Below are 27,814 nucleotides of genomic sequence, written 5' to 3' on the forward strand. Positions count from 1 at the left end.
CTTGGGATTTATGGTCGTGAACCGTATTTGGTAATGTTATATAGTTTCCAGCAAAAACTGTAGTTGAAACTGATAATAAACATGTTTGTACTTTATTTCTATGTTTGGGATAGTCATTGTAATTTTTTGGTCATTTTCGTCATTTGAATCTTATGGACATATATTCAATATATTCAAACCAGACAAGACTAATTTTAAAAGTTGTCCATGAACTAGAATTCTGTGAGTGGGAGAATAATGTATACATAATTTGCAGATTTGAAAGACCTATTGACTGACGACATTTTTGTAACACAATGTTCGCAGTATTTCACAAGATAAAAGAACGCATATTAACAATATCATCTTATCTTTAATGGACGTTTATACTTTTAGATCAGGGAGTTGCAAATTTTACGAGGTATGTGGTGGTGAATATTTCTGAGTTTGATGGAAAAATTTACAATTATCACGATATTATTTATCATTAATACAATTGTAACATTACTTCTCCGGCTGGAGACTCTTTCTTAGCAAATGGTATTTGGCCTTATTTAAAGTATATAAATAAGTGGTACTTATATGGGGTGAACAGTTAATATTAAATTATACCCCACTAAGTTTTTAACGAACGACGTTGAAACAAAACAAAACAAACAACCATCCTCGGACATGATCATCCAAATTAATATTTTTTGTTATGAACAGTAATAAAACTTTCAGTAACAAATAAATTTATTTAAAAAAAAATTTACATGAACTGTGTATCCAAAGAGTACAACTAAGAAAAGCAATTATAAATTAAAAACAACTCAAATTTCTATATATTAAAGATAAGAGTGAAACTTAACCATGGAAAGCCGGAATGGTTGCAGCCCTCAACTGAGTTCCCAGTTGCTGGAGTTGAATTTAACGTGTACCGGTTGAGGTCTGTGGTTGAACTCCAGCTGGCAGCTGTAAACCTACGGAAAAATAAAAGTCAGGAAGGAAACAAGAATATAATTAAAAAGGAATCAGTCACTGTATCCGATCTTGAAAAAATTTATACCTTCTCTTCAAAATACGAATCAGAAGCCATCATTTGAATTTTTCAAACCGTGGAAAAGTCCTTTGATAATAAACTACTGTTGGTTGAACTGAATTTCTTCAGTCCTTTTACGGAGAACTAGATCCATTTCTTGAACATTTTCAAAATGATTAGCCTCTAACTCAATTTCTTTATAAAGACCTGATTTCGATTCTGGAGGAGGTTCGTTGCAGGTGAAATTCTTCAAAGCACTCCTATTTACGAGTATAAAATAGATATTTTCCAAAAAAGGTGCTAATGGTTTATTTTGCAACCTTAAAACAGTACAAGATAACGATTTAGAGTATGCTGCAAGAGCGTCTTTGAAAAAATGCATTTGGGTCAAAGATAAGGACATTTTAATCTATCGCAAGGATTATAAAAACTACGGTTTCGAAATTTTAGAAAAATACTCCTTAACATTCCAATTAACTAACATTTTTGTTGAGTGTAAACAGATGCTGCACTACATTGGAAGAAGCAAACAAGGCTTTTAGAGATCTTATTCTGGCAAATCTGATTACGCTAAATAAGACAAAAAAACTATATGATTTTTGGATGGAAATTATTGAAAACGGTAGCTTAAAACAGGTGGCTTCTATAATTTCTCACAGCGGGTGATGCGACAGCAGAGAGAAGATTTTCTGTCACTAAGAATATTTGGTTCAAAATTTAAAGAAAGAGTCTCTTATAGGCCAAAGATTAGTGCACGATTCTCTACAAAAAATTGATGGATTAAAAAATGTAAATATTTCAAAATCTATGATTCTCTCTATGAGGAATGCCTGCTCATGATAGCGCAGCACAAAAAGTCAAAAACTCACAAGATTTGCTGAAATCTGAAAACAGAAAACTAATAAACAGGGAGAAAAACTGGAAACAAAAATGTAAAAAACCCTTGAAGACTTGATTGCAACAGTGGTAGAAGAATTAGTTAAATCAAAAAAATAACTGGGTTCTATGAGCGGTAATGTATTTAAATGACAGATGGTAATGAAAGATCGTAAGAGACAAACCGCCGGCCGGGAGGAGAAGTGTCGGTCGACCCCGGAAAAGATGGAGATGGATATAACTTAACCGCACAACAAAAGAAACAAGCAGAATTTGCCTATAGAAAAGATAGAAGAAGAATAAGAAAAAATAACTTGGTTATTTTATTATACTTGTATTGACTAAAATAAATATTCATCCTCATAAAAGTGTAGTAAATTCGCGAAATTTCAACCGGGAAAATGTGAAAATCAACCTGGGGAAACCAAGAAAAAGACGAGAATTTGATTTTCAATATTTACTAGACACCTTATATAGCCTATCAGCGTAGAGGTTAGGTTCTGTCATTAATAAAAAGAAATTAAGGGTCACCTATGTCCAATCAAAAACAGAACAAGAATAGGCTCTACAGTTCTTGTATTCTGAGCTGGATTGACAGCATTTTTCAGATAATAAGGCAATAGTCTGATTAATTTTTTTTACGTTTGCTCCGTTATGAGTTATAAATCTTAATTGTAAAAACAGTCCATATATTTATGAAAAAACGTAAATATGAAATAATAACCCACCCCAATGGATACCTCTAACATGGATTTGAAGTTTGTACAGGATTATTTTACTATAAGCTAGAATTTTCATGTAAAGGATACTCAAAATAACTATGGTATTTATCTTAGCTGGTTCAAAATTAACGTCATCAATTTAATCTTGTAATTAATTAGTTTCTACTATAAGTGACTCGGTTTCTATATGTTAATTTATTTTAATATTTAAGAGTGAATTTTTCCATATAAACTAATATTTTATTGGGAGATTCGTCCGAAGAATTCATTTTACTTAATTCATATTTAACATTTATCGATTTGTGTTTTGAATTATCAATTTTTTCTTGTGAGTATTATATACAATGATATCGTTAATATATACTTAACAGTTTTCTTTTTGAATATCTATTAAAATATCATCCATTATGGTGATCGGTTACGTCCTAATTTATCCGATATATCAGTAATATTCGATATACTCGTACATCTATATCCAACAGTCATTTAGTAGACAGCTATGAATTTTGGTTTATAAGTAAAGTCTAGTTCTTTTTTGTTACTTGACCAAGGTGACAATGAAGGCCTTATAATATTTTGTCCTAGCATACACTGGCATTAAATTTGGACTCAAGGTTTGTTCGTATTCCTCAAACTTTTCAACCTCAAAAGGAGTAGTTAAATTACTACTTAATTATTCGTTCATTTCGCGGAGGCACAACTACACAACTCATGTTCTAGTGTCTGATTCTGAAATAGCTCATTTTCATTATAGTATGAGTGATTAAAAAATTATTTACTAAATATATAGTGATATCCAATTTTTTCAGGTTATCTAAATCTAATAAGCGATCAAAATAATAGTGATATGGAAATATGCAATATTCTACATTCATTTTATTTTTTATTTGTAATATTCTTGGACGTGGCATTGTGAAATAATTTTGTTGACTTGTACCTAAAGCAGACGTTACTTCCAATACACCAACCCAGTCTCTAATAACCTCTAATGAACTGTATTATTTTTCTGATGAATTGCTTGCTATTCAATTGAGAACGTAGTGATTTATGAAGATAAATCTGGGTAAATAACAGTTAAGAGTAGAGACATCAATCAGTAGTTTAGTTTAAATGCTACAATTGACAAGGACTTCACAAAGGTTTCAGTAGAAAAATTACTTAAATTACTACCTAATGATAACTTTTAGTGTTAATCGATACCATTATTTAAATTAAGAAATATATAATCAAATATAGTCGAAATATAACAAATTTATACATGATGATCTCGCAATATCAGATCTTTACGAAATTCATTCTGTAGCGATTTGCGAATCTCGGCCACGATTGAATTTGGAAGATCAGCGTAACACGGAGGCCCGAGATGGTGCTTCATCATCAAACATCGAAGCGAGTTGATCGGCAAAGATTATATACACGGATATATACAAAGTTTGATCCTAGCGACATCTCTCCGACTGGCTCCGTACCAGTTTTTCATTTGATCCTTAGACAAGAAAAAAAAGATTTAATCTTAGGTTCATATCCATGCTAACGCTGTAGATGCGCGGACGTTTGAAAATTGAATTTGAACATAACTCGAGTAATTTTAAATGCTCGAAGCTAGTTGTCGCATCAAATTGTGAGTGAAACAAAAGTATTATGCAAAATACTTTCATTTCGCTAACATTTCAAATTCAAATATTGTTGTTTACAAGAAAATATATATACCTGAAATTAAAATGCTGTTTAAATAAAGTATTTTGTAAAATATTTTGGTTTCATCTACAATTTATGTGACAACCAGGTCCGACCATCTAAATTTCACAATTAAATGGTTTATATAAGATATAGGTAGATGGAATATTGAAACACAGGATGATTATTATAATTTTTATTTTGTTTTTGACATTTTATAACTATATCCAAAAACAAAAAATTTTTCTTCACACTTTAGCAGGCTTAGGACTGTCAACAGTGAGATGGAGATAAACAACTGGACAACTACATTATATAAAATATACAATAAAATTTATCTTTCACCTGAAATAATTATTGAATATTTTCTTTTCTCTTTGTTTTTAAATAACTACCTGCTTATAATTACCATAAATGGTTGAGACATGCCTATACCCAAAATATATAATGATTCAAACAATTTAGCATTTAGATTTGTGTGAAAATAATATATTACAATTCATATTTCATACCTCCCTATCAGCTTTTTTGGAGTTGAAAAGGAAGGTGGTTACTCCTGTACCCAAAAAATATCATTTTCACCTTTTTCGTAACCTACAAACAAAAATAGCGATTCTTTTTCTCTGCATAACTTTTCACTATGATTCATAAGAGGTTTATTGTCACAGTAAATATAAGTACTTACCAGGTAAATGTAGAGGTAACCTGCCATTGAGGTTTCTACAAATTGGTTCAAAATAAATACCACATATTCTATGTGATGATAATACGGTATCTGCAAGCATTAATTTGGGGTTATTTATTCTTTGCAACCAAATTCTGGAAACGTCTTCATTCGTAGGAATGGAATGTCTATAAAAAAGTAAAATAAGGATAAATCATTCAACATATTTAACCATTCAACAAAATGATTTCCTAAATACAAATTAATGAAGTAAAGAGTTAGTTATTCTCGTATAGATATGAACTTGATTTCAATTTAAATATTTTTGTTGATAAATAGTAAATTATTACTCTCACCTTTTCGCTTGCTTATTCATGCATCCTGGTACACAGCAGACTTTTACTCGTTTACTCATATTGAGTAAGTAAAAACGACAGCACAACTCGCAACAAATAATAACTTTTAAATACACAAAAATGCAAAAAGCTAATAAACGAACAATATCAAACACCTTTGCAAGATGGACGTTGTTCATTCAATAATCTTAGGTTGTTTCTCGATACATGATTGCAACTGAGTTTCAGAATCCAGATTGACAAACATTCAAAAATAAAACACCAAAAAGTGAGCTTTTAGATGTGAGCCAGTCGCAGAGATGGCGTTGAAAATCGTCTGAACTTCTCCTATTCCAGTGTACAGACCCTGGCTATCGGTTTGATCCACATCGACACAGAAAATCAGCCCACGAAAATGTTCGTGCGATTTAATTGACCTAGTTGAATGTTTCAAATATGTGTAAGCAACTTAAATAGCACTCGTTTGACAACACGATCTGAGTAAGTTCACCATTTATAATGGCATTGTCAGATTTGACATATTTACATCATTGTTGCCATATCTCAAAACTTAGATATCAACTATCCTATTCATTGCTTTCTGGAAGCAATTCTAAAATAAAAGCGGAAGTAGCCCCGATTAGCAGCTAGTAATAAAATTTGCTTGGGCTATATATATAATGTAGATCAATGACACATCATGTTAAAGGCAACTCTAGTAAAAAACCTGTATGACCTTTCAAACTAAATTTACTCTCAAACAACGGTTTTTATAAATCGATATTCTACTTTTGACATACTTAAAGAAGAGTATAATTAATGTTATGATAGCCAGAGATATAAAAAATTCATTGTTAAGGTCTCCATGAACCACGCGATCTTTAAGTGATATAACTGGAGTGATGAGTATACAAGCTGTGCCCGCGAATTTGTTCACGTATATAATAAGGGTTTATTTTTATAAACTCTTATTATTTATGTATTACCAAGGATAAGTAAAATGAAAGTTTGATATAAAAAGATCAATATATTACACAAAAATAACACTTATAAATATTACAACATAATATATAAACCAAAAAACAATTAATTAATAAGTATTTACAATGCCTCTTTATACACAACGTTAGACGTTTGGTTTGTCGGGATGTATACGAATAATTTATTTGCTTCACTTACTCGGAAGGGAGCAACGTATAGTTGACCGTGTGAGAAGCAGCAAGGTCCACCCCTGAAACCCGTAAAAATTACGACAGTCTACCTTCATTTGTTACGCGAATTGAAAAAGTGCCGTCTGCTAGATGTGACATACAAGATAAAGTGTTAGCGTTGGGCTATATAGCATAAAAATATCTTACAACTTTAAATAGATACACTAATTTTGATCAAATATAACCTAAATGTTGTTCCAGGCTAAGCTGAAGAAATTAGTGAAAGTTTTATAAACATCCATCTATTAGTTCCAGAGATTAGCGTGTACACAGTCATTTTTTTTTCAAAACTTGTATTTTTGTGTTCAGATAACTTCCCTTATCACCTATCATTTTTTTGAAAAATAAACCACTGGACAGACACGCCGATTCTTCAGTTTTCTTATAGTATATAAATAAATTAGAAATTGAAAAAAAATCTTATAAGATAATATTCTATTATTAATGAAGGACGAAATACCAGAAGGTCATCCAAGTGTTGTCGTGTCCCAAATAATCGATATTGTGCTTGAATTAATTAGATCGCTTCAAAACAAAACTGCAATCAACTGAAAGTAGGGCCAATAAAAAAAAACGTTAAAATAGTTGCTGTTATTATCCATGACTAAAAGAACGAATCTCATTAATAAAAAAAATTGAGAAATTTAAAAGTTAAACTCCTACATTACTGAATATGACTGGATAAAAATACGCTTTATTAAATATTTGTTGTTCTTCAATTCCTTTTAAGTAGAAATATTGATTAATAAACAAACTCACAAAGAATGTGGCAAGTCAAAACTCTCTTAAATACATTCTCCTGTTTTTTTGTTATTTCAAAATAAAAAATTCATGAATAATTATTAGTTTTTAATATCTATTACTGACTATGTCTTTATGAAGTGAATAAATATATATTTTTAATTCGTTTTAGTACCGATTAAAATTTTAATTTAGTTTATATTGCCGATAGTTATAATCTTATATGAGGGTTATTTGGAGAGTTTTTGACTTAACAAAGAAATAAGACACTTATTCCTTAATCATTTTGTTTTACAATATAGTCTTCTATTTACCTTTCCAAGTAATAGTTGCCGTCTTCTCAATATAATCGTTTACGTATGCGATAACGTCCTAATCTGATGAAAATCTCACTCCTACAAGTGAAATTTAAGTTAAGAAACAGGAAAGTCGCTGGGGACAAGATTTGGTGGATACGGTGGCTGCTCAACCAATCCTAAGTGAAATTCGTGAATCTCAAACATGGCTTTGTCCTGATGAAGAACATGAGCACTATTGTTTTCTTCATATGCAGCTGCTTCTTGCAATCTCTTCCTTTACCCTTGAAGATAGTCGATGAACAAATTCAATGACTATCTTAAAAATGGTCGCAATCACATTTCCAGCCGATGAAACCGTTTTTGCCTTTTTCGGGATAGCTTCGCTCTTTGCAATCCACTATCATGACTATTTTTCCATTTCAGGAGGATAGTGCTGTATCCAGGTTTTATCGAGGTCAATAGTAAATTTGGTCTTTGTAATCCGCCTTTGCTCTTTGCTCTTAATTTTTGTTGAACTTTCATATTCCATTCTATTTATTTTATATTTGACTTTATTATGAAAATATAAAGATAATTTGTCCAAATAAATTTTCGTCAATTCTCTTCAATTTATTTTTGCAATATTTCAAATTTCCAATTGCTCCTCTACAAAGAAATTTTAAATCCTATAACTCCAGAGCTCCACAATCAAATATCAAGTAAATTGTATATTAACTCTAGAAAGAGACATCAAATGCAAATATTAATAGTTGAAAAGTCGTGATCAGTGAGTTTGGAATCATGGAAACAAGAAATAAAAGTAAAAATCTGATCGGTTTGTTAGGTAAAATGCATTGATCCAATCTAGAATTTCTTACTCGTCGCTAAGATTACGTCCTCCACTAAACTGACATGCACATTTGTCGCCTGAATTTAATGGTCCATTTAATCTCTAAGGGTGAATTGGTCGGAGGGGTTTTATGTCGGAACCAAACAAACAAACGGTGCACTTTGATTAGTTTATTATTCAAGCGCAACATTTATATAATAGTCCTTAAATAGTTAGATTAGATAAGATTTTTGGTACTCACATCCAAACCTTACATTTTCACATACGTTTTACATTCCTTTACCTTTCAAGGAGGACATATATTTTCCTGTACCTTCAGAATCTGGTAGGTAGAGAAGAAAACGCTTGCAACGAATTTACATGTCATTAGTAGCGATTTTTTTTGAAATTTAGGTAGATTACCTTGTTGTCTAATTTACAATTTTTCTAGTTATTGAAGATATAATTTCAATATTGCATTATGATTATTGGCTAAAACATATAGCCCAGAGTTCATCTACAGAAATGTTACGATTGAAAAAATTGCAAAAATCTTTTAATTAAAATTTCGTTCAATTTTTTTGAGTAAAAACTTTGATAAAGACACAAGTAGATCGAAACGTCAATTTTTTTAATTTTTTATTTCTTAGACCTTTTGTTATATTAACGCATCTAAATATACTTGGTTTTAGGTCTCTTCAGTTTTAAAATTAGTTTTTTAATAATTTTTGGAAGAAAGATAGAATTTGACGTCTCGACTTTCGATTACTTATGTATTTATCGTCTAGGAATTAATTAGTTATGAATTGCGGTATTTTCAATATATATGTTTCTAAATATTCTTTAGGTCTTTTATATTTCAAAATTAGTTTTTTTAATAACTTTTAAAAGATAGATAAAAACTGAAGTTAAGTCGAAACGTCAATTTTTATCTATCTTTTAAAAATTATTGGAAAAACTAATTTTGAAACAGAAGAGACCTAAAATTAAGAACATTTAGCAGCATAAACATATCAAAAATCACTATATATATATATATATATATATATATATATATATATATATATATATATATATATATATATATATATATATATAGTATGCGGTGCATATGTATTCATAAATAAATTCAATTTTAGCGTTATTTATTATGTAGTGTGTGAAAAAACCGGAATCAAATCGATTTTTTAAATTCATTTACTACAACACCCTTAGAAAGTTTTAAATAAGAAAGGGGGTCGTGTGGCACCTTGTTGGAAAGAGATTTTAGTCCTCTGTTCAGCATAAAGTTTTTTAAATTTTGTGCAATCATAACTGCGAAAAGTAATTTTCGCAAATGTCGCCTGATATTTAGAATTAGAAGAAATATTTTTCAATGTACTTTACAATTTACTCATTTATTTTGAACCAAATTATCGGGGACTCGATTCTTCTTCTTTATGAAGAAGGTTGAATCATTAATGTAGATTCATCGTAAACTTAAATGTCAACGAGTAGATTCATTTAATAATGAATAAGGCCCAAGATAAATAGATCAATATTTGTATAAGTAAACTACGAAATGTATACGCATCTAACAAAAAGTTTAATAGTATGATAGATGTGAGTAAAAACTATTTCTATTATAGCAAACCCAGTATGATGTACTTATTGTAGTTTTTCAGTGGTTACTACTACGCCATTTCCCACAGTTCAGTCAATGCTTTCTATTCGTTATTATATATTCAAATTTTTTAACATATTTTATATATCAATTTGATGCTATCTGTAATAGAAAATACATTTCATATCGAAGACCTTAATACATGACCACGACCACATTTTGTTTCAAAATTGTTTGTTTGGTCAATTTTGATTTGGTTTGTTTCACAGTTATTCCTTAATTCACAAATCAATTATTATATATAGAAGATTCCCACAACATACCATCGATATGTTTGGGATAAAATAGACACATGTAAGTGAAGTAATAATAAATATAATTACATTGATATATAGTTTTTATTTTAGCTAATTTTGAAAACTTATTTAATTACTATATACAGTGCTTTTCAGATAAAAGTATCCACCTTTAATAACTTTTGTAATACTGGTATTTAGGAAAAATCCAAAAACACGTCAATTTATGTTGGAAGGGGCAAGCATTATGGCTTATTTAAACTTACTGGAAAAGCCACCCCCTCACCACTAGCAGCAACCCCTTTATTTTTTTAAATTACTTTTCATATTTTTTATGTAATATTTGGATACTCCTCTTTGAGCTGATTTCAAAAATGTATAATACTTGTAGGTTAAAGTGGTTAGTTTATGAGATAAACAATTTTTCTTTTAAGAGCACAAATTTTACTTATTATTTACTTTCACCTTATTTGCCTGTACTAAAATGGGTTGTACAACAGTTCAAACTCTTTAATCTTTTTAACTGTGCTATTTATTATGAAGTTACAATAAGTGTTCAAAATGAGTACCATTCACTTCCATACAATGGTATAATCTATTTTGAAATGCCTCTCTGACATTGCTTAATACGGCTGGATTTAATTGTCGACATTCATTTTCTATTCTCTCTCGTAAATCATCCAGAGATTCTGGTTGGGTAGCATAAACTTTTGTTTTTAAATACCCCCATAAAAAGAAGTCTAGGGGTGTTAAATCCGGTGACCTAGGTGGCCACTCCATCATCTGCCCCCTTCTACCTATCCAACGAGCGAGGAATGTTTCGTTTAAAAATTGTCGGACAGGCATAGCATAGTGTGGGGGAGCTCCGTCTTGTTGAAATACCAGTAAATCTTCGGAAAGGTTATCATCATTTTCTATTATTGTTGTAATATGTGGGTCAACCCCTTCCCTGAGTAACTCAAGATATGATTCACCATTTAAATTTCCGTTGATGAAGAAAGGTCACCTAGGATACCACACCAAACGTTTAACTTTTGGGGATGTTGTGTATGGAATTCACGCATAATATGTGGATCACTTTCAGCCCAATATCTACAATTATGCCTACTTACTAAGCCATTTAATGACCATGAGCATTCATCAGAAAAGCAAATATTGCTTAACAATTGTGGATTGTTATTGATAATTTGCGTCATTGATTCGCAAAACTCTAGGCGACGATCAAAATCATCTTCATTCAACTCGTGCACCAACTTAACTTTGTATGGGTGGTACTTGAATTTATGTAGAACTCGGAAAACTGTAGAAGATGAAACACCGATCGCTCTACTTATTGTTGACAACGATTGGGGTTGTTGAGCCTCTAAGCTGACTGGCCCTAAAATTGCCACTTGGATTGCTTCGTTATTTACGAGTCCCTCTCGCTTATGCACTTTATTGCAAACAGACCCTGTTGTGGTAAATTTCTCCATCAGTTGAATTACATACTTATGAGTTGCATGTCTTCCGTCATGTAATTCGTTAAATATTCTAGCAGCAGCTCTTGCACAATTATTATTTTGGTAGTATAAACCTACAATTTCAATTCTTTCTTGCAAAGAGTAAACCATTTCAGAGAAACAAAATAAATAATGTATCAAATTACACTATCAATAGTGACTACAAATTCTAGTTGACAATGTCAAACTTTAATAAAAAGTAGAGTTTTTTGTTGTTTGGATTTGTTAAGTAGAATAAATAGCACAGTTAAAAAGATTAAAGAGTTTGAACTGTTGTACAACCCATTTTAGTACAGGCAAATAAGGTGAAAGTAAATAATAAGTAAAATTTGTGATCTTAAAAGAAAAATTGTTTATCTCATAAACTAACCACTTTAACCTACAAGTATTATACATTTTTGAAATCAGCTCAAAGAGGAGTATCCAAATTTTACATAAAAAATATGAAAAGTAATTTAAACAAATAAAGGGGATGCTGCTAGGGGTGAAGGGGTGGCTTTTCCAGTAAGTTTAAATAAGCCATAATGCTTGCCCCTTCCAACATAAATTGACGTGTTTTCGGATTTTTTCTAAATACCAGTATTACAAAAGTTATTAAAGATGGATACTTTTATCTGAAAAGCACTGTATATACTACGCATATCGTTTAGTTTTGTACTCTGTATTTCAATAAGACCAATTTAATAATATGTAAATGACTTATTTCGTTTTTTCCCAAAAGATTACATTATTTCCGTATTAAATTGGCAGTTTTAGTACTCAAATATACTATTTTTTTATTTTACATCTCATGAAAGCTAATTACATTACCTAAAGTAATCTATGAATGATGAATATTTCACCCTCTATCAGATATTTATACCTATTTAAAAGATAATAAATTATTTCCAATTACTCAAACATTTCAATAACGTAACTTCCTTATAAAAATGACGGAGAGGAAATTTACCTACCTCACTCGCATACTTTACCTACCTTCATACTTCGGGACGAAAATTTAGCAACACCCGTTTTGGAAATTTTGAAGTAAATTGAAATTACTAACAATGACTAGTTTTTTTAAAGAATACATTTTTCTGCAAACGTAATAAAACTATGAGGTTCATGTATTGATAACAGTATGCTACATAAGATTTTTATAGTTTAGAACAGAATATTCACAGTTTTTTAAACTCGGCTGCACCTAAATAAAATATCTCGATCACAAACATAAAATTGTGCGTACTAGATATAAAAGTAACTATTTTGACAAAAAACAGTTTTTACTATCATCTAACAAACCAATTATTTAGGTTTTATATTTAATTTTGATATAAAGTTACTACGATCATTTGTATTGAACCGGTAAATGTTTTCTCTCCGTCATTGGTTGCAGCAGTATACAGTTGAATAAAATAAATTGACCTCACACATCATCATTAATACACCCAGTCCGTTACTGATAAACAAAACAAAAACAATATTAAATTTAATAAACTCTCGGAATGAAAGAAGCATTTTTAAACGAATCGCTTTTTGCGTTACCTCATTATAAAAATTACTGTACCCACAAACGCTTATGGTAATCACAAGGTTACACGATACATCCACCTTCAGGAAGATTCAGTCTTCAATCTTTACAGTTAACTCAATTGGCCAATCTTGGTAAACTTGAATTGAAAGATACATTAACCAACGAAAATAAATATTTGTTGTTAGCTTTTGGCTATGAATTATGGATTTTCAAAAGGAAGTTGAAATTAAACACTAATAGGACTGTATAATTTTTACACTTACTGATTCTAAATGGTTATTCATTGAATTAATCAGAAAGCTGAACATTATTCTACAATATAGAAATGGATATTAATAACTGTATACTCAAAATTGACGAGATCGATAGTAGAAATGGAAAATATTATAATGTAGCAACTCATTTTTATAAATGTTTGTATGTCCCAGTATGCCAAAAAGAATGACCTTTTTCCATATGTCAGAAACAGTTTATAGTATGGATGCAAAAATATGATATGTATGTCATATGTAAAAAATCGACATTGAACAAAATAAAAAATTAATTTTCTTAAAACCACAATACATTTAAATTTATAATTCTATATTTATATACCCTAGTAGCTCCGTTCTTGCTTGCTGGAAATACGCTACACTTGTGTGTCGGTTCTTAGTAACTGCCAGCAAAACATTAATTTCATTTTCTTCTGCCACAGAAGTGTTTAATCGTCCAGGCTTGCTTTTGCAGTTTGCTGCCTTTCAGGAAAACGTTCATTGTATACTCTTGCTGATCGTAAGGCCTTTTTATTGCATTCTCTCAATATCCAGATCATATCAATCATTTCATCTTCAGTTGATTAATTTTTGTCCTAGTTTAAATTCTTCAAAACACCAAAAAATGTTTCAAACCGCTAAATCAAAAAACTATAATGTACCTATTGTCATGTTATGTCATGTCATTGTCAAATATCAGTTTTTAACCAATAAACTCTAACCAACGAACAATTAATTGTTAAATTAGATATATGCACATAATCATTGTTTTACATAGAAAAATGAAAATATCTCAAGAACCAATAATTTTAAGGGAATTTTTGATGAAAAAAGTATGTAGGAAGTACTTATATAAAAATCATTTGAAAAAAATTGAGAAAATAATGTAATAGTATTTTCTTTCACTCTATACCAGATTCAATGATTATTAACGAAATAAATAATTTTTCAGAATTTTTACTGCTATTCGAATGCTTTGGCCTCAACAGATCCTCATTTTTGAATTTCTCGTACATTGTACAGGTTCTTGAACTTGTAACGATTTTTATTGAAAATTGATTGTAACTTTCAAAATACCCTGTAAAACACATCACAACCCCATGTTATTGTAGTGGGGAAGTCAAACTGATTCCAAATATGCTTTATAATATAGGGTGTTTTATGTAAAAAAAAGTGACTTTGATATGCCACAGCATTCTGGAACACCCTGTATGGTTATAAATTATTGTGTATAACATGTATAATAATTGTGTAAGATATGGATACAAAAGTTTTTTATATCTTGTTTATCGTTAACTGATCATTTATTTGGTTTTATAAAGAACATTTCCTATATTCCTAATTTTCAAGAATATTTTTTTGAGTTAATATTTTGGTATTTTTCAAGTCAAATACGCGTTTTGTTTGTGTAACATAGTTGATTCGTTTTTAGTATATTTATGGCTATTTATCTTATTTTCTCGATATTGAGAGAATAAAAAGAATCAATAAAAGAATTATACCAAAAGTTTGAAGAAAACATATACCCAACCCTTAATCTTTTGCTGTGAGTTAATCCGTTGAGAAAACACCCTAGGAACTCATTCTCATCATTATATATATATATATATATATATATATATATATATATATATTTCTTCAATTCCTTATTTTGACATATTAATGCTTCTAAATGTTCTTGATTTTAGGTCTCTTCTGTTTTAAAAATAGTTTTAAAAACGGTGATGATAGTTTCGACTAATTTTAAGTCTTATCAAAATATGATATTGACACTGACAATTTGCGTATTTATGTTAATCAATAGATCACCTACATCATGAACATCAAAAAAAGAATAAAATCAAAATAGAAATTTGTTCAAATAAGAAAAATTAATTTTTTCCTTAGTCCTTATATCTCAAATATGTAATAACTTAATCAATCAAATTATTCGTAATTTTATTAGGATTTACAAAATAGAGCTATAAATTTTACTTACATAATATAAAATAAATTATTTATATTATTTATTTATAGCTTTTTGTTCTTATGAATGTGAACCATTCCTAAAAATTAACTTTTCGTGTATTGATTTCCTTTTCGTGTATTGATTCCGTTACAAGAATTTTTGAATCTTTACAATTGAATTTATGTTTTTTTGATATCTCATGGTTAGTTAATGAAGTTCTATTTTTTTTTATCATATTGATGACCTCTTAGTCTATTTTCTAAATACTGAGAAGTTTGCCCTATGTCGACAGTGTCACAATTAGTACAAGGCACTTGATATATAATATTATTTCTTTTATTGTTTGGTGATTTAGATTTCAATTTAGTGAAATATTTGAATAACGTATTATGTCCTTATGGCTTATACTAATATCATAGCAAAAGATTAAGGAGTTGGGTTTCACATTAACTATGATTGTGGTAATTAATATTAGGTTAAAAATACCTAAAAATATTTAAAATATACTATTAAAATTGATTTAATTATTAAGTAATGGAAATATTTTCACAAAATACCATGTGATGTCAGTTATTAAAATTTAAGATATAGATGTGTAATATTTACCGATCTATTCTAGCCAGGGATGGAAAGCAAATGACCGGCCGGATATGTATTAGTTATTATCGTAGTCGACACGGGGTAAGCCACTAGTCGCGTTTGAAACCGAGGGAATTCTCCAATGGTTCAATAGCATTAGCTGCTATTATGCACCAGAATATCATGGGAACACCATCCATTACTGATTCATTTAGACCCAATAAAATCCATTATAATAATGTTTTCGTTCAGAGACAGTGATTGTTTCCGTTTCATTGATTGTATGACAATTTAACCGTGTATATTTATAAATATACACAGTTCAATGGATTCTGAGGCCATCTAGCTTCTCCAATACTAACCCGATATGAAGAATGGAGAAATATAATAATTCAGGTAGTGCCAAATCTCCACCTAACATTTTTTTAACTGTTTATAAGATTACGATTACGATATCTGTTGTTCATAAGCTATCCTGTAATTTGTCGTTTTTTGTTAACATGGCTTCAACTACACTGAGTACTTTATTTTATTTATATACAAAATGCTTCGTGTCACAGAAACGTTTTTTTACATCATCGCCCGCTATTCAGTACCGTTCAAACTGGTGTCAAACAAGTCAACGTATTTCTACGTACATATAATGAACACCTCTGATATATTGATATTGATAGTCATCTATCAGCAGCGACTCGTGAACTGATTGTGTAAATATGATTTTTTCGCAATTTCTGGAAATTAATTGATTAAAAGAAGTTCTGATAAAATATTTAATCGTAACTTATAATATAAAAAATACTAATCATATAATATTACATTCACTCCATTTTTGAGATATTTTACAACTTTTTGGTATTATCAATCGCCTTTTATTTTTATTTGGAGCCCAAAGATGATAAATTTGTGCAAATTCTTACAACTGAAGATACTGTTTTTCTATAAAGAGCCGCTACTGCTTACTAGTCTAGCCGTCGAACGGTACTTGTAGGAAGCAATTATACCTCACAAAATTTAAGACCAAGTCGGTGGTAATGAACGTTCGCTAAGTCAGAAATCATGCGGCATTTAACTACTTATTAAAGAATTTGCACGTGAAGGCCTTCATTGTATTTATTTGATGTTCAGTGCAGTACCACCGCAATGATTAGTAACCTTTTATGTCTACTAAAATGTTTTTTGATTTTTGAATAATTATGCAAGACATACAAGTAACTGAAAAAAATATTGAAATGTTAGCTCTTTCTTTTGCTATGGAATGGTCTACGAAATATGAATTGGTAATAACTATCTGTATTTTATCTACAGCATGACACTTACTAAATAATCCAATGATATTTAGTTCTTTGGCGGCAGCAAACATCATCTATGAGCAAGAATCATATCATAATCCAATAATGAGCAATTAAAACGTAATAACAGAGACGAATAGTGTAAAAATCATGATAATATCTCACAAATGGTACACGTTTCTAACCTGCTTAGGTATAAATTATAAATTGCTATGTATAACTTATAAAAACTATCTTAACTAATTACTGTACAGTTCTCGTATATTATTTTGATGAATTCATTAATCGTGGGATTGGAGAATATCGAACTTCCTCATAGACCGAAACCATTTCACGATTTTTTATCTTTACGACGCATCTTATAAATAATTATTAGTAATTCGACTTTGAGATAGTTTTATATGGCCATTGAACCTTATCGACTGACAATAGCAATTGTAAAAGTATCTATCTAAATTTGTTTTTAATGTAGTCTGTTGTTTTCCCACTTCACTTTGTTACTTCAACAAAATTCCAGATTGCATCTCGCATTACATCTGTCGCAGTTTCCAGATAATATGAAAAATTAGCGGGATGTAATATTCTTTCAACTTTCTTGTTTCTAAATTCTGGTTGAAACTGGTGGCAACTCTTATACTTATTTCGAATTTTGACATGCTAAACAGAACATATTGTATATGTGCTAATCTCGTCGCTTAAATCAGGTGCTCTTAGAAGGTAATTAAATAAGGATAAAATTAGAAAAACGAATTAAATTAGGAATTACAGTAAATCCAATACTTATAATTTGATATAGTCGTCTTCTTCTACTACTTCGTAGGAAGATGATATAGTGAAGTTCTTTCATTATAACACGTGGTGAGAGATAGAACTAGATAATTAAACAGAAATATCTTTATGCTACATCGAGTGGTTATAATGCATGGAAAAATAGGAAGGATCTTGTATTATTCAGTATACGAAGCAACAAAAATAAATGAAATATTTCAAACTAATACGACCTCCATCTATTTTGAAATTTTGGTTAAATATCCGAAATGTTGTTCTTATTTATTTATATAATTTCATTTATTTATATAGGTGGGGTGAATATATCTATGAACGAACACTATCGTTTACTCTCTTGATTTAGTGTTAGTGTTTAAATATATATATACTTATATAATAGTTAATTATTGTCTGATACTTAATTAACTTATTTAATTCAATTTATCAGTTGGTTTTCTATTTCGTACCTTTGACCATGACAATTTATTATAAACTAACATCGCAAAGAGAAAGCGAGAGAAATTAGTTGGATGATTTCTGAGAGAGGTTTGTTGAAGTTGGCCCTGATATAGGAGTTGCTCTTCTGCAGGGTTGGGGTACTGGAGGTTGAATGCTTGCTGTTCAGGCTGAAAAGAAGGAAAAGCGGACGACCATTGGCCATAAGAAGACGAAAAGAGGGCTCTGGTGTAAGCAAAAACGGCGGCTCTTATAGATTTGAGGATATATATATTTTTTTGTTTTTCCATTTGTTTTTTGTTTTATTTTGGTTATTTTTTAATTTATATGGGGAGAGGGCGGATATAAATGAGGCTGCATTACTCCCTATCGTCAGCCATTTGGCTGGTGAACCTGTTCACCAGGTTATAGGGACTAATTACGCTAAATAAACTCGTTTATATAACCAAAACAAATTCTCAAAAATTTTAGAAAATAAACAAACAAAACAAATAAATAAAAAGATCCACCTAAAAATTAGTTGAACTCGCCGCTTTTTATAAAAAGTATATCAAACTTGCCACGACCTCGCCAAATTTATGACAGGGCCAGCTTCATGGCCTATATCTTGGATTTGTTCGTAACATATCTGTAGTGTAGCATAAGGACTTTTTAACATAATATTTCGCAACAATTTTGTTGAACCTAATTAATTTCACAAATCTCAAAGAGTTCAATTGACACATCTAGTAAATTATTTTCAATTCTGGCATACATTTTTTATTTGCGGTTTTGTTGACTGAAATAGTTTATTTTCACTTTTGTATTTCATGCCTTCGCAATTGAACTCTCCTTACTAAACGGAACTGCAGTTATAATTGATATATTTTCTCATCACTGTTCTTCTAATCCTCTTCTTATTAATTTAAACGCTTTTTTCAAACGATGGAATTTATTTACGTCCACTTAACTATCCATATACTACTAACTTATCCAATTCTTGACACACTAATTTATTTAAATGCATCGTTTGCTTGTTCATGATGGCTACAAATTATTTTAGTGATTCAATCTGCTAAATTATAGCTTATTTATATGCAAAGTAGAAAACAAAAAGGGCTCCATAAAAACAATCACAACGTAATGCAAACAGCCTATAAAAACAATACAAAGAATTGCATCGGTGCATCCGCCAAACTCTAGATTTTATAAACATAATATAACGGGACCGGCTTCACTATATATACCAGTGAGCGAGTTCGAAACACTATTAGATCAAGTAGTAGGTAGCTAAATTATAAATCAAAAAGTAAATGAAAAAACATGAGTATAAGCTATTATAAATTATATTTTTTTTTCTAGATTACAAGCTAATGGCTTCGAGACTTGGAAAAAGCCGCAATTTTCGGCACTTAAGACCGTTTCAGTCTTTATCCACAAAATGATGCCATCTAGATCGACTCCAAATCTTAAAGAAGCTAGTAATAAATCAACAACCTCTATTTACGCATATCTCGAAGATCAGTCAGGTTCAAATTTCACTCCGTCGACAGTAAATGATCAACGAACTTTAAGAGATGACGAGTCTCCACCACCTGCGCCACCCGTTAGAGATTCTTCCAGTCTCAAATCCATCAACTACGGACCTGGACACGAAAAGTTTCCGTCGTGGCCTGTGCCTGCCGCTGCGGAAACTCCACAGGTAAGGAAAAATTGTATAAAAAAGTATTTTTATCACTTCAATTCCAGTATCTATGTTTTGTAAACTCCTTCAGCTTGTGAATATTTTAAATTATCTTTCTGCAATTCTTAAAAATGATAATTAACAACCCGAGCATATTATTGTATTTGTTCAATTAATCTTTCATTAGTCAATTTTCGTCCTAGAACCCACAGTCATAAAGGATCTTTCTTAAACCAAACCTGTTTTAGAACAAGCTTAATCTCAAAAATAATTATATGACACTTTTATTAGTGCATGAAAGTGTAGGAACAATTTTTACTTCATGATAATAATAAATCAGTTAATTTGGCCGACTAATTTTTTGTGAGACCTTCATTTTTAAAATGGAAATACCCGTCCAATAATAGAAAAAATATTTATAAAGCCCTAACAAAAACCACTTTCCAATAGCATAATTATTCCTGTTTACATTAGCAGGTAGGTAATTTTATAAAGAGGCACTTAATATCCGTAAATTTCATGGCCGAAAAAATACCTGAACTGTATTATTCAGAATAAGAAACATAAAAATAACATTAAAAAATAAGTATTCTGTCGAGTTTCATAGTAAGTGGTTTTCTGTTCATAGTGCAAAAAGTGATTAGAAAGACGCGCAGCAGTTGCAAAACTTCTGACAAATTTTATTATATTTGTGGAGAATTTATGGTAAATCGCAAGCCAAGACATTTTCTGAAAAGGTGAAAAAAGCCTATTCCAAATAATTTGTTACTTTAATTGGAGACCAAGACAAGCAGTGGGCCCCTAAGAAAGTAACGCAAAAGATCAAGTATCCAAATTGGCCGTCAGCTATACGACATGTTTCTCATAACGAAGATTTACCAGTATCAATTGCGCCTTTAGATCCGCAATATATTGTTTTAGAAGATACTGGAGAAACGTATCATCAAGAAGCTCCGAAGAACAATGCACCGACCCTATTTTTACTCCAGTACCAGTTCCAGCGAGCCACATTTGATTATTCAAAGTGAGTTGAATGATTTAGCAAGTGATTTGGGATTATCAAAGTAACAGTATAAACTTCTTGCTTTCCGTCTTAAGGAACAGAACTTGTTAGCGAAAGAGACAAATGTTACGACCTTTAGAAAAAGAAATGCTACATTTTCTGCATTCTACAGTGTGGAAAATTCGTTGTGTGCGTGTACGGATATTGATGGTCTAATGAAGGAACTTGATATTGACCATAATCCCAGTGTGTGGCGCCTATTTATTGACTCGTCTAAATACAGTTTAAAAGCAGTGTCTGTGAAGATAGAAGAAACTTTAATGGGACTTCAGGGGGGCTTTACGCAACATTGCTGTTTTCTTTGCCTATGGGAATGTCGGGAAGTAGATCAACACTATATGAAAAAATTGGCAAGCAAGAAGTGATTTTCAACCGGAATCTCAAAATGTTAAGTTTATGTATATCCCAAAAATGTCCTTCTGTCCCCTCTTCACATTAAACTTGGATTTATGAAAAACTATGGATAAAGAGGGTGATGGATTCAATTACCTTATAGAAGTCTTTCCCCAGTTGAGGGATGGTAAATCAGAGCAAGGTATTTTTATTGGGCCACAAATAAGAAAATTACTGGACGATGACAATTTTGCAAAAAAAGCTCACCTGACAGGAACCTAGAGCATGGTAGGCTTTTGTTAGTGTATTTTGGGAATTTTGGAGCAACAATATGGATCCAAACTATCAACAATTCATATCCTCCATTACCATCTGACATGTTTTCCAGAAAATTTGGGAGCTGTCAGTGATGAGCAGCGTGACAGGTTCCAAGATAATAGAACAATAGATATTGGGTATCAAGGAAGATGGGATTCGACTCTGATGGGTAATCACTGTTGGTTTTTAAAAAGAGAAATGCAACATCTCATAATAGGAAAAGGAGCTAATTGATATTTAAAGTGATTTTTTTAAGTTTTTGTTTTTAATAGATGTGAGGCATGTTTATTAGATATAAACTATAAATATTGTCAATATATACGATTTAAAAAACACATTTTTCAATAAATATTTTACCAATCAATATAGTTCTATAAATATAACCTTACGTCTTACAATTATTTTTTTCATTTTCGTATTTGTATAAGTCCATTTTATCACAATATGGTAATCATTCTTGTGTTACTACAAAAAAATCGTTTTTTGTCGACTAGTGTTTTCATTGATGTCTAAAACTCATTAGACGATTTTGGATATGGTAATGTGACCAATTCTATAGGTATTTACAATATCCATAAACATAATCCACTTCTTTAAATATACTATTACTACTCGACTTATGAAAATTATTCTATTCTTCAAGATTCTAAATATATTCCAAAATGTATTTCATAGGAACATTTTATGAATATTTGTCCTACGCCTACGCCAAAAATTAGCGATAAAATGAATTGGAGAATTTTAGTGAATTTTAATGTATTCCACATATATTATTTATACAAATTAAATTGCTCTTCAAGCAATATAATTTTTCCTCATGAAAACAGCACTGCGAACCGTTAATTGAGATATATTACATTTTTTTTTCTTCTAATTACAGGCACTTCGCAACCAAAACAATGGTGGTTCGCATAGGTCAAAGTCATGGACAGACCATACCAATTATCCTAAAGAGAAGGTAGTAACGTACACAAGACCTTATATGAAAAGACAACATTCAGCATATACTCAACAGGTCAGTACCATTTATAGACATTTTCAAACTTGCTTTAGGCTGGCAGCTGATTATCAGAACGAATTTATTAAAACGTGTTGCGAACTAGATAAAATATATTTACAATAAGGTGTTCCAACATACACTGAACTACATAATGTAGACTAGGGATTAAAGTAATATACCTATGTATCTTAGTTGGCGGTGTCTATATATTAAACAGATTATAAAAATTCAAGTGGGTCATCTACAGTAAGCCAGAGTAATCAGTATTAAGTTGAAAAATCTTGTGTACAACTGTTGAATCCATATTATAGGAATTATCAGCTTTTTTTCCTTATTTCTTCACAAATCTCATTATAATATTTCAAAGTTTCTGTTGAGACTATGAAATACGGAATGCTTGTATCAACTATTCGCCGAAATAGTAATTCGGAAAGAATGTAATTAACGGATAAAGACGTAGGCTACGGAATCGTGAATTTTGAAGCACGAAATATACAAGAAGTGGAAAGAAAACTGGCAGAAATGGTGAATGAGCACTAATTTAAGACAATCATCTTTACTGAATCCCCAAAATAACGTACGAAGATAAAAAAATTTAATTATATCCATTTCCCATGCAAACAAGAGAATAGTAATTGGGAAAATAAAAGAAACAAGGGAAAAAAATACACAAATTCTAAACTCAGTGCATTGGTCATAAAAAATGAACCAAAACATAAAAATGACAATATACAAAGTCATAGTGGAGCCCATTCTAACGTATAGATGCAACTGACAGATAAACAGGAGAAGAGAAAACAATAGACACAGTGTAAATGGTCCACTTGAGACGATAGTGCAGGATATCCAGAACAGAGCAAATGCAAAATGAAAATATAGGAGGATGAAGCAGAATAGACGACCGAAGAAAACATTAATGTATCAACCGCAGAATAGAAGAAAACGAGGAAGACTCTCGCATATAAAAGAAACAGATAACAAGTTGGAAGCCAATCTTAAGCAGTGAAGTGATACATAAATAATGTATTTAACTTCAAACAAATAATTGACAATTAATTAGTAAAAATATGCCCATACATCCACGTATTTATGGTTCTACAGATCATTCGCATTTCTCACACTTAGGAAATAATCGGAACAAACATAATTATAATCTACCACAAGCTAGTCAAAGTGATATGAAATTCATTTCTCAGTCAGACATATTATATTGAAATTAAGAATGAAGTCTCGGTTATTTTTTGTTTCTCACACCTTTCAAAATTCATTCAGACCAATGGGAAAGGAAATAGAGGAAAATAAAATTATGGAAAGACGTCAAGACATATCTATAAACAGATAATTAGTATACTTTGGGATTTAATAATTTTATTGAAAAAAGTGATTGGGCTACTTCACTGACCGTTTGTCGCAGTAATCGAAAATTTATGAATATTATTCTACTCCAGCTACAGTGAAATTTTTATGAGCACCTTCTAAAAATATGAGAACATAGAACAAATAAAATTGAATAGTTTCATCGAGATGTACACAGTTATAGTAAAGATTCTTGGGATATCGATAGACCGGTTGAATTACAACATTCCATCTATGGGAAAAGTATAATACTTATATCTGCCACTAACTGCAGTGTTTACCTGTGAAAGAGAACAAATATTTAGAGTGGCTAAAAAATCATTTTGTTTATCTTTGATTAGCATGTAGCAACATCTTCATGGGAAAATAGTTGTGTATAAAAGTATTCTTTTTCGTTTCTTATTACCTGGGAAGTTCGAAAGTTAAGATGTCCAATAATTAAGATTCATGATATAAAAATGAAATATACTGTTAGAGGAATGAATAAAAACTAGTTATAAGTTTTCACCAGGATAGCATAATGATGGTAACCCATTATTTTATAAATTTTTCAAATAATTTAACATTTTGGATCCCACATCCACCTGAAAAATATGTGGACTACCAATCTTTGCTTCATTTACTTATTTATAACAAAGTTTCCACCTTAATAGTATGATCGATCACGCCTTGTTTAAAATAGATTTTTTCTCAACAATCCACTGATTTCCTGAACTTTTTCTGAAATGTGAGCACAACTAACTTGGTACATGGCCTGAAACTGAGATTTTCAAACATACTTGTATCTTCCACCAATGTTAACTTCTTTGTTACCGAAGAAAATACTTCCTATTGACACACTTCAAAAGCTTCTTTTCGGGAACAAGTCAAAAATTTCATAATCGGTCTATTTTAGTGACGTTCCAATAAAATATCTAGTAACTTTCAGTCTTTCCATTACTTTACTTGTTATCCTTCCTATTTCCTCCAGATTCTTATTCACTTTTTATCGGAACTATCATTCCCTTTCCTACCTTAAATTCTTCTTTTAAACAATATGTAATGATTTCACAAATATTCTTGGGGTCTATCTCAAACAATTGACACATAAATACAATCAATTTATAATCATAATTATATATCAAATTAAAATATTTATAAAATAAATATAGATTTTATTCTTTGGTCTATTTTTATTAATGAGATAGCAATGAAAAATTTTCGTAATCCATAGGCACTATTTATAGAAGACAGTTAAAATATTTTTTAGGGCTACTTCTTATAAATCCAAATCAGAATCCAATTCAGAAAATTGCATCCAATATTCACAATATGTAGCTCGATCATCATAATATTGTCGAACTTTCAAATTTTCTCTTCTTCTTCAATCTAATGATTTACTGCCTTTTCCCAGTATTTGAAACATCCAAAAACAACTGTTTAACATTACTCATTTTAAAATTAAAGCTTCTCCCTCTGGTATGTGCCCATACCAGTTCAATCGGGCATAGTTCACAGTGATACCTTCATTCTATTTCGTCAATTTCATATTTTTTGAAATTATCTTTATGGAGGAGACACAAATAATACAGTTTCTTCTCTAAGAACAGGGATGGAACTTAATATTCCAGGAATTTAGCCAATTCTGTAAAACTTTTTTTAATAACTTTGTTGTGGGCAATATTTCTAACAGTCTCTAGAGATGATCATAGTCATCACTATCATACAGTTCTGAGGAAGAAGATCTATTATTTATTCGAACCAATCTTTGAAAACATCGGCATTCATGTCTCTATGCTAATGACCGCAACGAGTGGATTCATAAGTCAATAAACCACCTTCAACAAATCTGCCGATGTGTACTATTATCGGTCTGTACCCCTTTCCTGTTGGTGGACATAAAGCAGTGAATACATTATTTAAGTCTGTCTTCGATTTGTCACCGTTTCATCCTGCCGCTCTAATTGAAAATCGCCACATTTCTCTTCTTTAAAAACTCGTAGGTTTTCCAATAACAAACGTATTACTAATTCCTTTGTCATTAACACTTTTACCGGATAGTTTGTCTGTAAATGATTTAAAATGATTTGATATTAATGTTTTTTTATCAACTGTTAAAGGACCAATTTTTCGGCGTTTACGCGGCCCTTCCAAAATTTTCTTTATCACACTAGAATACACAGTAGATTACACACTGCACCTTGCACAACTAAACTAAACTGTTGAGAATACACAACTTGAAACTGGAAATAGAAAACCTAAAATCGTATGTTTGGAAGTTTGTCGGCAAGAGATTCTTGGATTTAAAATAAAACAAAATTTCTAATTTTTATTGACAAACAGGTACTTATAGCTTGGGAATGTAATCTTTAATACTCAGAACTTGCGTCCACTCCAAACCTTTTCCTATTGTAACGTATATTCATAAAAATTTTAGGAAATATTTCAATTATTCTGAATATTATTTAATAATGATCGTACAAGTTTTGGACTAGTAAGTAGTTTTTATTACTATCTAGTTCATAAAAATAGTTTATAGTATACGCTTTATTGAGATTACTGTTACTTTTTTATAACAATTTATTACCGACTTAATATAATATAATATAATATAACTGTTATAAATAGCGATGTTCCCTCGTAAAGACACAATTATGGGAATGCAGCTCAGGTATGAATCTTTTTTCTTTCATTTTCATTTTAAAAGTGAACAGGTACCGTACAAATGAGATGTGAAATCTTCAGATATTATAACTATAACGTTGTTATAATGATTTATACAAATGGATTAGCAATATTGGACTACACCTACAAAGATCACAACAAGGCCATTGAACGTAAACACTATGTATCGATTCTATTTGCAGAAATGACTCATGACCGTGTTAATTATTAAAATTTTTCATACCAATTATACTGGATAATCAACATATTGGTGTCTAATATAAAAAATGTCATTACTGATATGAATGATTTTTTATAGATCGTCTTTATTGTCTGATTTGAATGTATTAAGTATAAATATTTGTGCACTAGTTGTATTGTCTTTAGGGAGTGTTTTATGGAACGTGTAAGTTATTATCGTCATCATCTTAATCATCACACTTCTCTTAAATTTATTATGGAATAATTGTTTAGAAATACTTTAAACAGTGGATACGGATGGTTTGTAAGCATTTATTCCAAGCTTTGTTTCTCACATGTATAGTTTGTTCATTCCCTTCTCCGATCCTTAGATACTTTCGTATTTCATTTATCCCAGTAATGCTAATGTAGTTAAGTCATGAAAAATCGTCATATTATTATATTTCTTATTATATTATTTTTATAGATGTAAACCACTTTATCGTGCCTGTATAGAGTTAACCTCAATGATAAATTTTAAGGACTAACTTTAGTTGAATACAATATTTGTATCTAATAACTTAAATTCAAATTGCATTTATTAATGGAGTTAAAATCGACACGTTCCCTCGAGACTATATACTTGTACCATTTACTACAGGAATTCTATCGAATTCCAACAAATTAGCAAGGGAATGTCGTGGGAAAACAAGAATAACATTA

At 30.5% G+C, this 27,814-nt stretch overlaps 2 protein-coding genes across 3 annotated transcripts in view; one reads left to right on the forward strand and one right to left on the reverse strand.

Annotated features, from left to right (window-relative positions):
- The window catches only part of LOC130446873 (hydroxyacylglutathione hydrolase, mitochondrial-like), a 69,307-nt gene extending 63,953 nt beyond the window's left edge, over nucleotides 1-5,354 (reverse strand). The window contains exons 1-2 of the mRNA XM_056783380.1: nucleotides 5,296-5,354; nucleotides 4,961-5,127 (exon numbers count right to left, since the gene is read on the reverse strand). Coding sequence (XP_056639358.1) covers nucleotides 4,961-5,127; nucleotides 5,296-5,354 — 226 coding nt within the window. The remainder of the gene's footprint in view (nucleotides 1-4,960; nucleotides 5,128-5,295) is intronic.
- LOC130446600 (protein Shroom-like) overlaps nucleotides 1-27,814 on the forward strand; it is a 225,307-nt gene that overhangs the window by 65,149 nt on the left and 132,344 nt on the right. For both annotated transcript variants that reach the window (XM_056782962.1, XM_056782963.1), the window contains exons 2-3: nucleotides 19,877-20,216; nucleotides 22,793-22,927. In XM_056782962.1, coding sequence (XP_056638940.1) covers nucleotides 19,956-20,216; nucleotides 22,793-22,927 — 396 coding nt within the window. In that variant the 5' untranslated portion in view covers nucleotides 19,877-19,955. The remainder of the gene's footprint in view (nucleotides 1-19,876; nucleotides 20,217-22,792; nucleotides 22,928-27,814) is intronic.

Source organism: Diorhabda sublineata, chromosome 7, assembly GCF_026230105.1.
Source record: "Diorhabda sublineata isolate icDioSubl1.1 chromosome 7, icDioSubl1.1, whole genome shotgun sequence".
NCBI lineage: Eukaryota > Metazoa > Arthropoda > Insecta > Coleoptera > Chrysomelidae > Diorhabda > Diorhabda sublineata.